The sequence below is a fragment of the Fukomys damarensis genome, unplaced genomic scaffold (genome assembly GCF_012274545.1).
Source record: "Fukomys damarensis isolate Sample0158 unplaced genomic scaffold, DMR_v1.0_HiC HiC_scaffold_18, whole genome shotgun sequence".
Lineage (NCBI taxonomy): Eukaryota > Metazoa > Chordata > Mammalia > Rodentia > Bathyergidae > Fukomys > Fukomys damarensis.
This window is the reverse complement of record NW_022900930.1, coordinates 31,664,179-31,677,119: the sequence shown is the minus strand read 5'-3', so window position 1 is coordinate 31,677,119 and position 12,941 is coordinate 31,664,179. Positions and strand designations below refer to the sequence as shown.

General features: G+C 40.7%; 1 protein-coding gene across 1 annotated transcript in view; it reads left to right on the top strand.

Annotated features, from left to right (window-relative positions):
- Positions 1 to 12,941, top strand: part of Galntl6 (polypeptide N-acetylgalactosaminyltransferase like 6) — a 1,019,213-nt gene that overhangs the window by 988,357 nt on the left and 17,915 nt on the right. The window contains exon 11 of the mRNA XM_010629830.2: positions 5,999 to 6,115. Within this exon, the coding sequence (XP_010628132.1) occupies positions 5,999 to 6,115 (117 nt within the window). The remainder of the gene's footprint in view (positions 1 to 5,998; positions 6,116 to 12,941) is intronic.

Below are 12,941 nucleotides of genomic sequence, written 5' to 3'. Positions count from 1 at the left end.
GTAAGCCCAGCACTCGGAAGGCTGAGGCAGGAGGATTGCTGTGAGTTTGAGACCAGCCTGGGCTACATAGTGAGTTCCAGTTCAGTCTCAAATACATAGTGAGACCCCGTCTCAAAAACAAACAAACAAAAAAATCAAACAAAACACCTTGCAGTTTTCACAAAGACAGCACTGAAAGTGAGGTAGGAAGTTCCTGTCCCTTCCAAGCTAAAGTAAAAGTAAAGCCTTTAAAGGCTCAGTAGTTGCTGAAAGGCACCACAGCCACAAAGGAAAAAACAAAGATCCACATGTCACCCACTTCGCTGCCATTCAAGACACAGTGGCTCTAGAGGCAGAAGAGCAGAGGAAACAAGCTTGAGCACTATGCTATTAGTAAGTGCCTCTGACCACTGATCCGCCATGAAGAAGACAGAAGACAACAGCACACCAGTGTTCACTGTATTCATTGGATATCAAAGCAACGAGCACCAGATCAACAGGCTATGAAGAAGCCCTGCAATACAGATGTCACCAAGGTCAATATCCTAATCAGGCTTGAAGGAGAGAAGCTGTATGTTCAACTGCCTACAGATTAGGATGCTTTGCACTTTGCCAACAAAATTGGAATCGTCTGAACCAGTTCTCTAGATACTTCACCATTTTTCACCATTTTAAAGAAATAAAAGGTTGAGGTGTAGCTCAAGGGTTGTGCTTAGCATGCACAAGCCCTGAATTCAATCCGTTGAACAACAAAAATCTTCCCTGCACTGTCAGGCCTCAATATTTGTGATCATTTCTGAAGCCTAAAGCTGCAGAATTCTTCTATTACCTCCCTCTCTAGATTCAATTCAATTTGTCCTCAAGAGCCCTTTCCAGTGTCATCAGCTCTACTAAGTGCTTCAAGCTGTCTTGCTCTGAATTCATCTTTTCCTCTTCAATCTTCACTTAGCAGTTAATCTCTAAAAAAGGTGCCCTCAGAATGATATCTCTCCATCAAGGCTGTAAGCTCTTTAGAGAATGGCCACTTAGCCCTTCCTTCCTTCCTTCCTGCTTTTCTTTTCATTTTTCTTTTCTTTCTTTCTTTCTCTCATCCTTCCTTATTTTGCTTTGCTTTGCTTTGCTTTGAGGTACCAGGGGTTAAGCCTAGGGATTTTGTACACTAAGTTGCAACCCCGGCCCTTCTTTATTTTGAGACAAGGGCTCACTAAGCTACTAGGTAGAGTTTGAACTTGTGATCTTGGTCTTTAAACTTCCACCCATCCTTCTCAGTGTTCCTTTTCTTCAGCAGTACTCTTGAATGTGGACTTTGATAAACACACAAACTGAGGTTTGAAAGTGGGTATAGGGCTAAGGCTACAGGGAAACTCATTGCGCCTGGGGAGCAGAGTCCAGACCTGCCAGGTCTCCCGGCAGTTTTCTCTCAACCCTGCATTAGTGTTTTTTAGCTCTCAGAACAAATTTACCTTCTAAGATCATCCACATCCCATGAAGATGAACATTGCGATTCATTTTGCCACATTCAAAACTCACAGCCAGAAATATTGAAAATCTCCAATCTTGCTGAGGTCCTGACCAGACCACCAGCTGCACAAAGGAGGACCCTGATTCTTTCTAATTCCCCATCCTATACCCAGTATCTAGCATGTGGCCTTGGCATAGCAGGGACTTCATAAATATTTCTTGTGTGAGTAATGAATCCAGTACTTCACTTTACAGACCCCTGGCGATCAGAAGAAATTACTCAACCATGCCCTCCGCTTGTTGAGCCAAGGGCATCGCTTACTTAAGCCAACTAAGTGACCTATGCCACATCTACTAGCCACTGTGACTTTGCTTCACACTCCCTTTCTCTTATTCTTTTTTTATAAAAGCCTCCTGTGCTGGGAGAATAAAGCAATGTTAAAACTGAGCCTGACTCCTCCCGAATACCTGAAGAAAGCCTTTGCTCCCTGCCAGACCTCTCCCTAATCCTTGCCCACAAGGATTTTATCCCTATAATCTTGTAATTCATGATAATTCCCTTTTCCCTCATTTTCTTCTTCTCCCACCCATTTCCCTGGTCAAACTCTACCTCACTTTCTAATCCAGTCAGCCTTTCTCTGGATTCCGCTACAGTTTTAATGATGTCAAGCCCTGAAGCTGGACATCAAAGGGATGAGCTGAAAGTGACTTTTCTGTCCTGGATGTATTCAGCACTCGGTGTCCTAGCTATGGGGCCTATGTAGGTGTGTGAACTCTTTACCTTCAGCCATGGGTCATGAGCCCATGTTGTACGAGATAAATTTGTAAGTATTCTTGTCTACAATTTTTAAAAACTTGATTCAGTGAGGGAACAATTTATAACATCGGTTCTACGGGAATTTTATTTACCTGTTTCTCTTGATGGAGTGGCTCTTATGAGAAAACCAGGAGTATGAGTGTGTGCAGGCGAGATGGTGACAGAAAGATAAGGGAGAGAGAAGAGAGTGGTAGTGGCTAGATATTAATCTCATACCCGGCTGCCCACTTTATCCTGTCCTGAACTCTCAGCACTTCCTCTCTGGCACAACTTTGTACTGGAATTTACACAGATGTAGGCAATTACGGCTTTGAAACTTGAAATTTGGCTTCCAATGCAGTTTATCTTATTGTCTACACAGATGTCATTTGAGTGAGAATTTAGAAAATTCGAGAGTTTAGAAAATGGTATCCCCCATCCCTGCCAGAGGCCTTTCAAGCTCAGAACATTTAAAAACAAGATGAGGATCTCCAGTTGGCTTGGTGCAAATCCACAGGCACATTTGGCAGATTTGCAACTCATTGTCTGTGGCTGGTGCTTGTTCTTTTCCAAGAGTAAAGAGCCTCGGGCGGGTAAGCTCAAATGCCAGCTCATGTACAAAGACAAACTTCTCCCACTGTAGCTGAGCATTCACGAACCTACAAGCAGCTGCCCCCTACCCAAGCCCTGCACATATGGTTCAGAGCTCCTAGACTCAAGAGAGGGAATAACAGTGCCCTGAAAATGACTTAGATATATAAATTAATAACTGGTTCTCTAAAAAGAGTGGGCGTGTGAGGTAAGTGGTACAGGAATGAAAAGAAAGGACTGCCCAGAGTTCTGTCAGGTGGTTTTAAGGTCACAAATAATTCCAGAAAACTATCACACAGGACTCAGATAAGGAAATAACAGAATTTTTATAGAATTGGCCAGGCTGAAGGCAGCAACGGCAAAATCCAAACTTAACACCCTGACTGTTGCTATTTCACTAGAGAAACATCATCACACATTAAGAAATTGGTTTCACAAGAGGTTGTTTGCTTGGTTTTGGCAGTTCTGGGGATTGAGCCCAAGACATTGTAAATGATAAGCAGGCATTCTATCCGTGAGTTATGTTCCCAGCCCCACAAAAAGATATTTAGTTTTTCTTCCAAAATCTTAAAGGAAATTTCCTCCCTAGGAAGGAAAATTCCTTCCCTAGGGAAGATGGACACAAGGTAAAATAAGTCAGTGGTGAATTAGGGTGCAATTCAGTGTCCCCCTAAATTCATTCCCTATCTTTCGTGATGGCCCATTACAATAAGAACTGAGAGGCAATCAGTGATGAGGGGTAAGAGATAAGATTGTGCCCTAACTTGGAATACGAGTCTGAAGTTGATGACTTCCAGAATAATGAAAACAAAAGTTCTTGTATGTAACCACCTACAGTTTTGTTTGTTTGCTTATATTTGCCAAAATGTCCATTGCTTTCCTTAGGCCCTCGGAGAAGTCTGTAGGCCAGACCAGGTTAACAATTGTTGCCCTATATTCTGCATTATTTCATATTCCTCTGACAGGAAAGACAGAGATCTTGAAACTCGAAGTTCAGTAGGCAAAGCTTGTGTTAGTTACTTTTCTCTCACTGCTGAGACAAAATACTGGACACCCAAAGTTAAAGGGGAAGGGTTTTTTTGGCTTACAGTTCATAGAGCTTTCAGCCCATAATCAGCTGACTCCAAGGCAGGGATGACAAACAGGCCTGGCAGAGCAGAAACAACGTGGTACCCATGAGGCAGCAAAGGTAACGGGGAGTTAACCGTGTCTCCCTGCCCCTTTTATCTTATTCGGACTGCTTAGGGCACGCAGCACTCACACCCTTCATCCGAGTGCCCTTGAGCCTAGCGTTTCGTATGAATTAATTTCAGCTTCACGCACTCTAGATCAAGCCTATGACCACAGGAAGCTTTGAAGGGACATCTAGATGCAAACTATAACAAAGCTGAAGCCAACTCGTTGCCAAATTCCATGAAACTAGTACCCACTACACTGACCCTCAAATGCGTTCCACCAACCTCTCCTCCAAGGATAAGTGAAATATGAAACAGCTGCCTCCCCCACACCCTCCCCATTCAGCATCAATTATCACCTTCTTGATATCCAGCATCTTTCACAACCTTCTCTGCTTCGGTGCCCCAGTCCGATAGGAATAAGTATTCTTCTGTAGTCAGGAGACGCCCTGCCTTATCCACTCATTCTAGGCCAAAGCAGCTTGAGGAAAACTATCAGTTCTGTCCACCTTATTATTGTTTCTATCCTTAAACGTACTTGAACAGATTATTATAATGCAGGATCATATAAAAGCATGAAAAGGATTGTGATGACAGAACTTATCCAGTATATCCACCTAGTAATAGATTTTAAACAATATCTGACTCTGCTATGTGCCGTGTGACTGGGACATGAACGGGGCGATGGTGAAATCTCCAGGCAGGAGAATATGACGACCTGTCTCTGCTCAGACTCTGTTTCTGTTGCTATTTCTGCCCTTGATACTTTTCACTGTCCGCCCCTTTCCCTTCTGTAACTCTTCAGTGCTAATCTAAGGGAAAGAATTGCCCTTTTCATTTACTCTGCAACTTTTTCAAGTTCAGGCTTTCTGCAGGGAGTCAGTAAGTATTTCAATAATAGTATTGTCTTTCTTACTTTGCTAATCCTCTAGCGAGTGTGGCCAAACCTCAACCCAAGCCCCACCTGTTATAATGGGAAAAAATGTAAAGTATGTTTTGTTACTTATGCTAATTAACTGTATTATACATTTTATATACAGCCCAAGACAATTCCTCTTCACTCAATGTGCGCTAAACAAGCTAAAAGGTTGGATGCTCATGCAGAGTAACACTGAGTTTATCATCCAGGAAAAATGCTAAACTATGGAAACAAATGTGGACCAAGACCTTCACAGCCCAGTGATTCACTGTCCTCCATTACACGCTTTACCTCTGTCACCCTTGTCTCTGATTGGATCGCTCTATACTAGGACGGTAACAGTAGAAGGAACTTGAAGCAGGATGATAAATCTCAAGTTAAGCATCACCTGAAAAAGGAAAAAATCTCCCATTTTACAAAAGTCATGAACTCTGTGTCCCTCGTTGTGTTGCATGTGCTGCAACCAATTGCAGTTTTGGTGTTTGACCATCTCATGATCTTTCACATGTACACTACGTTCTATTTAACTTTCTGCTTTTTCTCCATATATTGCATATAAATTCCAGGCATTGTTGTAGTTATAATGAAGCAGGACTTAAAGAAAAACAAATTCTTCTTAGTTTTGGGCAATCCCATCCGCTCAGTCACCCCCCTTTCCCTTGAAGCAGTAACTCCTTGTTCTGGTACAGATAAAATTGATAACTACATGCTGTGAATAAAGTTTGTGCACCCTCTTCCCAGGTGATCCATAAGACACTGTCTTCTTACAAGCCTAAATTACAAACCTGTCTGCTCTTGTCCTGTTCCAGTAAACTCACTCGCTACATCACCATTCTGCTTTAAACAAATGTATATAAACTCGGATCTCTGTTCATCGTTCTTCCTTCGGACAGGAGTCCATTGAACCTAAAACCTAAAATAAATCCTTCTGATTGGCCTCTCTTGTCTCTTGGAATTCTGCAACAATATAATAAAAAATATAATAGTTTATTATCTAAGTGTGCCAAGACTGTCCGATGATACCAACACGGAAGTGTAAATAGCTCCCGTGCTCAACGTTCTTTCTTCTTTCTACAGATTCGGAACGTGGCGGCAAATCTCTGCATAGACAGCAAGCATGGAGCCACAGGAACAGAGCTGAGGCTAGACATCTGTGTCAAGGATGGTTCCGAAAGGACGTGGTCTCATGAACAGGCATGTGAAGTCATGGTAGTGGAGGCCAGAGGGGCTGGAGTGGACAGATAGACTGGGAATGAGTCTCTAGAGAGCACATGGGACCCAAAGAAAGGCCGTAGTTCTAGTGCCAGCCAGCCCTGCAATGAAATGAATCACTTGACTTCTATTTCTGTTTCCCCTCTAAGCATTTGTTATGCTCAGTTGCGATAAAGCATATGAATGTGCTTTAAATTATATCAAGGAAGGTAGAATTGTTTACTGTAGTTCTGATCTTAATGCCTTTCCCAAAAATCATAGTTTTAAAAATACAAAAAGCCCATAGAGTGCTAGAAAAGTCTTGACAAAATTTTATGGTTTCAATGAAAGATTGCTGTACTATATTTGGAACTTCATCTAATCTTATGTTTTCCTTCTGGCTGTGTATTAGAACGAATACTTTCCATGGACTGCAACTGATAATTTGAGTACTAGTTTTGCAGTAGTTTTTAATCTTGTGCCGGGAAAATAAATGAAATAGCAAAGCACTGAAAGCTGGATCCCACGGAATACTTTAAGACTGCATACTGCTTTTGATTGAAAAATGTTCAGTGCTACTCAGTTTAAGTGAGATGTGATTTCTAACCCTATTTGAAACTTGAAAGTCCTTGAAAAGGGCATTCCTTACACTGTGTCACTTGACTTCTGTGAAGGAGCAGTCGTTATACTGCGCCCCATTTAATGTTTTGAGTTATGAAATATTTCAGTGAGAAACTGTGAAAATACCATAGCGGACAGTTATACACTCACCACACCGATTTCACAAGGATCAAAAGATATGGCCAGACTTAGAAGGAAAGGAATTTATAGATGGAGTGGAAGCCCTTCCCCCATCCTATTCCCCTCTCTCCCTGTGCAGAAGAACATATTCTAAAGTCAGCATTGTACGCCCTGCCAGTGCTTCCAGAATTGTCCATGCTGACTGTCTTATGAAAGCCAGAAGAGTAAGCAAGCAGTTTCCAGGAGGCCTTGTGGCACTCTTATAGCTGTGTAATCTTGCATACTTGACTAACAACAGCCCAGCTGGTACATTCTTCTATTGTGGAGACTCTGTTTTACGTACTCATTGCCGGCAAAAAGACTTTGACAAAAATTATCAGTTGGCTGATTACCATACCCAGCCTAGGAGGTTAAGGAATTGTTCAAATACAGTGAGAATCAGTGCATTGGCACCCTCCTCTCCCTGCCCAACTGTCCTTTCCTTTCCCACATTCCACCCTGTATTAGAATCATAGCAATGTGATTCTGGAAAAACAACAGATCAAGCCTGCAACATGGTCCATAATTAATTCAATCAACAGTGTCTTCTCTGACCATCTTCCTCATCGGGTCCTTGTGGTCTCGTACCACAACCTCGTGGTGTTCCAGAAGGGACTGTGGGCCTCATAGTCAGGCCATCCTCGATTCCGCTTTACACCTGTGGCCTTGTGAAATCATTCATTCTTTCTAGGCTGTAGTTACTCTATCTAAATAAAGACGGTAAACCACATGAACAGGCTTCTATGAGAACAGATTATATCTGATGTAACAGCATCACATGAAGTAGATGCAGCCATTGTACTTTTCTTCTGCCTTCTCACACACATCCAGGAAGTGACTTTATGCTAACACCGAACAAGAAGTCTCTCTCAAATCCAGGGCAGCTGTGACTTTGACTCCATTTTTGTTCCCAGCATAGTCACCAAATACTAGTCATCATTCACTCCAGTGTATGCTGCAAGGTATAGACACTTACCAGATGGCCCCTGTGACTCCAGAATTTACTGATAAGAATCAAATATCAAAGCAAAGTGACTTGCTTCCTCCTTTCCCTAGCTCTTTCTATCATCACACAGAGATCAGGGGAACAGTGTTGTCTGTTAACTGCAACGGGCAATTCTGACTTCAGCCTGAGAGAAAGAGAATGCTCAAGGATGGCATCTAGAAAAGAATGGGGTATTTTTAAAAGAGAAAGGAGCAAGTTGTAAAGAAATTCTTTGTCTCTTGGGCTAAATTTGTCTCTACCACCTGTATTCAGCCCAACAAGGAGCCCACCTAGCCTATCTTTGGTAAGAAGGATGCATGTCTGGGAGCCTGAAACGGGTCTATTATTTCTATCCAGTAACGTCCTAGAATGAAATCTTCTCCAGATTACAAGTTCTAGTTGACAGCTAAAAGTAAATATAAGCAAAAACAAGTGTATTGCTTACATTTTAAAATTTATGGGTTCCCTCAGGTGAAAACCGCAAAAATCTATGGCATGTAATTTAAGAAATGGTCACCAGAGAGCAGCACTAGACAAGCAGAAAACTACATAGGCAGAGCAAAAACACTAGGTAATACTGCTCTTTAAAAAGATTTCCAGTCTCTAGAAACTCTAAACATGGAGCTACTGGAAGATTAAAGGTTGACAGGAGATGAAAAATGAATTCATTTTGAAATACACATCACCATATACTGACTGCACTAAAATTTCACAAGCTACTTCATTTTACAATTAGCTATATATTTTACTCAATGTATTAATGACATAAATATAATTCATTTATATTTAGATTCAAATTTCTGGACGAATAGTGTAGCAAGACAGGACAATTATTATGAGTATTCATTTTAATTCAAAAGCAAATTCATATAAAAAGGGATGCTTAGAGTTGAAATAATCCTTTTTTCCAAAAAATAGACAAAAGTAAAACAAGGCTGAGTAAACAAAATTGCTGCATAGGAAACAAAGAGTCTATTGAAGCACCTCTATAAGAAAATTCCTTTTGTTGCAGAACACCAGTCATGACTAATCTGGCTTCTGCGAAGGAAGCCGATGTATGATTCATTCTTCCAGGGTGATCTATTTAGCTGTGTGATATCACTATAACTTTGTGCGCTGGCTCTCGGCTTCCTTAAGGGACCAAGAAAGTACAATAAAAATAGATCCAAATAAGTCTGTAAGGCCTGGCAAGGAGACTCCCCACTCCTATATGAGTGTGAGGGAGAGGAACAGGGGCCGGGGCCGGGAGGAGGTGCTTTCCTTGGCCTACTCTGGCTGCTCTCCCTCAGCAGGCCCAGCAGCGGATGGAAAGCTCCTGCTGAGAAAAAGCTTTGCAGCAGTGCTTTCTTCCTGCTGAGGAAGCAGGCAAATGACCCCTTGCCAGGACTGGAGGGAAATATGCAAACAGAGATTCAGACAAGTCAGTGCGTGGCGTGCAGCACATGGAGAGGACAAATTCCCTTCCTCTGGGAAAAAAAATGATCCACTATCAAGACAGAATCTATGGAGGGATACCAACTACAGGAGGAACATGCTATATCTCAGCTTCTGCAAACTACACAACAAAATCAAATATAAGTGGCCACAGACAGAAAAAAAAATTATTATTCAATTATTTCAAGTGAGGTCACCAGATTAAAAGAAGAAAATTTGCAGTATCAAATCTAGTGAGTTTAATTATACAATAGAGACCTAGTGAACATTACACATACCATGTGAATATTAAAGCCAAAAAATGAGTTGTCATTCTGAATCTGTATTCAGAATATCACTCAAGAGCAAGGAATTTAGCTCAGTGGTTCAGCCATCTGCCTCGCAAGTGCAAAGACTGGAGTTTGATCCCTGGTACCAAAAAAAAAAAAAAAAAAAAAAAAAGAGTATCACTCCAGAGAAGGAAAGGGAGAAATTAACATCAATTTACTTTAAAACTAATATTTGAAAAGAAATCAGGTACTCTTATCAGTAAGAACAGTTGTAGGATAGGAGACAAACTATGAACATCACAGTAACATTACCCAAAGCACACACAAAAAATGGCTTTATAATGTCTGCCTGCTTCTGCTTTTACAAGGTCACATGAGGAAAGTGTGCCTAATGAAAGACTCTGTGCCTGATTTGTTTGACATTGCTATTAAGATAAGATAAATTACATTATAATACCAAATCCAGAAACAAGAAACAAAAGTCATCTAATGCTGCCCTGAGATATAATTGTGACAATAGATGAAGAAGTCTGTCTGAGAGATAGATTTACCTGTTTGTTGTAACACAGGTATTCTTTTAGACTTAGCTACTCTTTAATAAAATGAATGAATAGACCTCCATAAAGGAAGCCTGGATGGTTGAGGTATGACAGAGAAAAACCATTTCTGCAGGCCTGAATTTCTCCAGCTGTGGAATGAGAGAGAATCTGTGCTAAGTAGTTATTAGAGTCCTTTTCAATCTCTGGATTTCTGGGTGTATAAAAACCAAAAAGAAAGAGACAGAAACCAAAAGGGAAATAGATAAATCCATCAAGACTGCTTATTCCTGCATTGGTTGGACTGTTCATAGTATGAGGGAAATGTGATCTCTAAATATAATAAAGATTTAATCAAAATCCATTGCCAATTTATAGGTCAGGAAATTTCTATTTTAGTGATAGTGAACTGCATGTGGAATCATTAAAGCTAAAAATTCGAGCCAGGCCTGAAGGTGTGCAACTATAATCCCAGCACACAGGAGGCTGAGGCAAGAGGAAGGGAAGTCAAGGCCAGCCTGAGCAACTTGGTGAGACCTTGTCTCAAAATGTAAAAATAAAAAAGACTGGGGATATAGGTCAGTGGTGAAACACATGTCGCATGGGCACAAGGCCCTGATTTAAATCCCCAGTACCACAAATAAATGAATAGTTGACAATTAGATAGATAATCATTGATACTGTAGACACAAACAACACAGATTCACTGGATGAACTGAAAAGATTAATCTGTTTATCTCAACAGTTCTTTGCACATGTTTCCTGGTAAGACAATGAGCGTAAGTTTCATTTATTCAATGGAAGGTTTATTGAGCATCTATTGTGTGTTATAAATTGTCCTGGGTGTGGAAACAGCCAACAACAACAAAAAAGTTATACTCCATGCCACCAAAGATCTCACTGTCTAAGGAGAAATACAGAAACAGAGTGGGCACTTATTACAAAAGGAGGGAAAGGATGAAAAGGTGAAAGTCATTTAAAGAGGAAGGCTTCTTGGATCAGTGAACACCTGAGCCAAATCTGAAAGACCTGATCAGCATTAACCAGTCTGGTATCGAAATTGGCCCTCAATGTAGATGTCTTCATGACACCCTGCCTGCTTTCTCCCTTAGCGTTGTAACTCTCTCTGTATCTACTTTACAATAAATCCTACCTATAATTCTGCATGGCCTCTTATGCGTCTTGATTGAACTATTTCATTAAGGACACAAAGAATAGAGGGCCACAGAATTGAAGGACTGGCTCTCACTGCATCAGGACCCAGCTTCCCAGTGACATTAAAGACATTGAACTTGATTCTCTAAGAGTCATATGAAAATGTGGGATTTCACTTTGAGAACCCAGTCAAACAGGCATTCCAAACAGATTTCTCTGAAAGCTGAGAAAGACAGATGTGTAAGAACCACAAAAAGGAAAATGGGAATGAAACCAGTTAGGAGATTGTTACCATAGTCCAGACAAAAGATATTAAGAGCAATGGTTGGGAGGTTAAAGAGGAAAGGAAAGAATTCCAGAAATCATTCAAATACAAAAGTGCCAAGACTTGGTAATTTATTAGATGAAGCAAGCAAGGGGAGACAAAGGAGTTAAGAATTCCCAGGTTAATAAGTTGAATGCTAACACAAGCAAAATAAAGAGTAGAAACAGGATGGAAGGAAAGAAAAACAACTGTTGGTAACATGTTGGATTTGAAAAGTCCTTGAGACACGTTGCTGAAAAATCCTATAAGAACTGGACAGGATATGGATACTGAGTTACCAGCATATTCGTGAGAGTATGTAATGTCAACCAGGGAAGAGAGAAAACTCCAAGTAATATCTATGCTGAAGAGATGGATCAAAGAGGATGGACAAGACAGAGATATAGGATAACAGAGAAGCCCAGTATTTCAAAAGCCTTGACAGTAGTAGGTCTGATGAGACCAAAGTGATCAAAAGACAGCCAAAGAGATATTTCCTTGAGCGCCCATTCCCCTGCATAGAATTTAAATGAATCTAAAACTGTCTCAGTCCACAGTTATATGAAAAGAAGAAAAAAAAAACCTAGGAAAAGGGCCACACAATTCCTCTTCATGAATCTTTCAAATGACTAACCTGAAAATCCTTGTCCTTCTATTTGAAACATTCTTTTTTGTCCTATCTTCCTGGGAAACAGAATACAGTGGTTCACCATTCCTCAGACAATCCCCTTTCATAAGTTTGCTTTTGATCATTTCTTTCTTATTTTCTTCAGATCACTTAACCCAGTTCATTCAACTTTTCTTCCATTTCCCCAAATTGTGCCAGATTCTTCATATGCTTTTTCCTGAGTAGGTCCCAAAACATGGAGTATATGGAGGACTTGGTCAATACTAAGTACATTATTCAAATACCACTGAGCATCGCTCTTGTCCCTATCAACAGGGTTTCCCTGACTGCTCTTTGTTTTGCAGCTCACAGCCAGACTGCCTTAAGTCCTGTTTTAAGAACTATGGAAACTTACTGAAATTTTAGCACTGGAAGAAATCATAGGATTCATCTATTCTATTTTCCCCCTTAATTAAAGTTCCCTCCTACTGTACCTCTCAAATGTGGTTTAGCTCAAATACTCAAAAAAAAGAAAATGCCCTTCCCCTGCAGATGTGTGTTTTGTTAATTTACTACATTGTAAAATGAATTCATCTCATCAGGATATTTTTTTTCCTTGCAGAGCAGGGTACTGAACCTAGGGACTTCACACTGAGCTACAGCCTAGACATTCTTTTGAGACAAGATCTCACAAATGTAGGATTTCATTAAAGACTTCCTCTGTTCTACTCTGTTTTCATACTTCTTCCTTCTACGTTT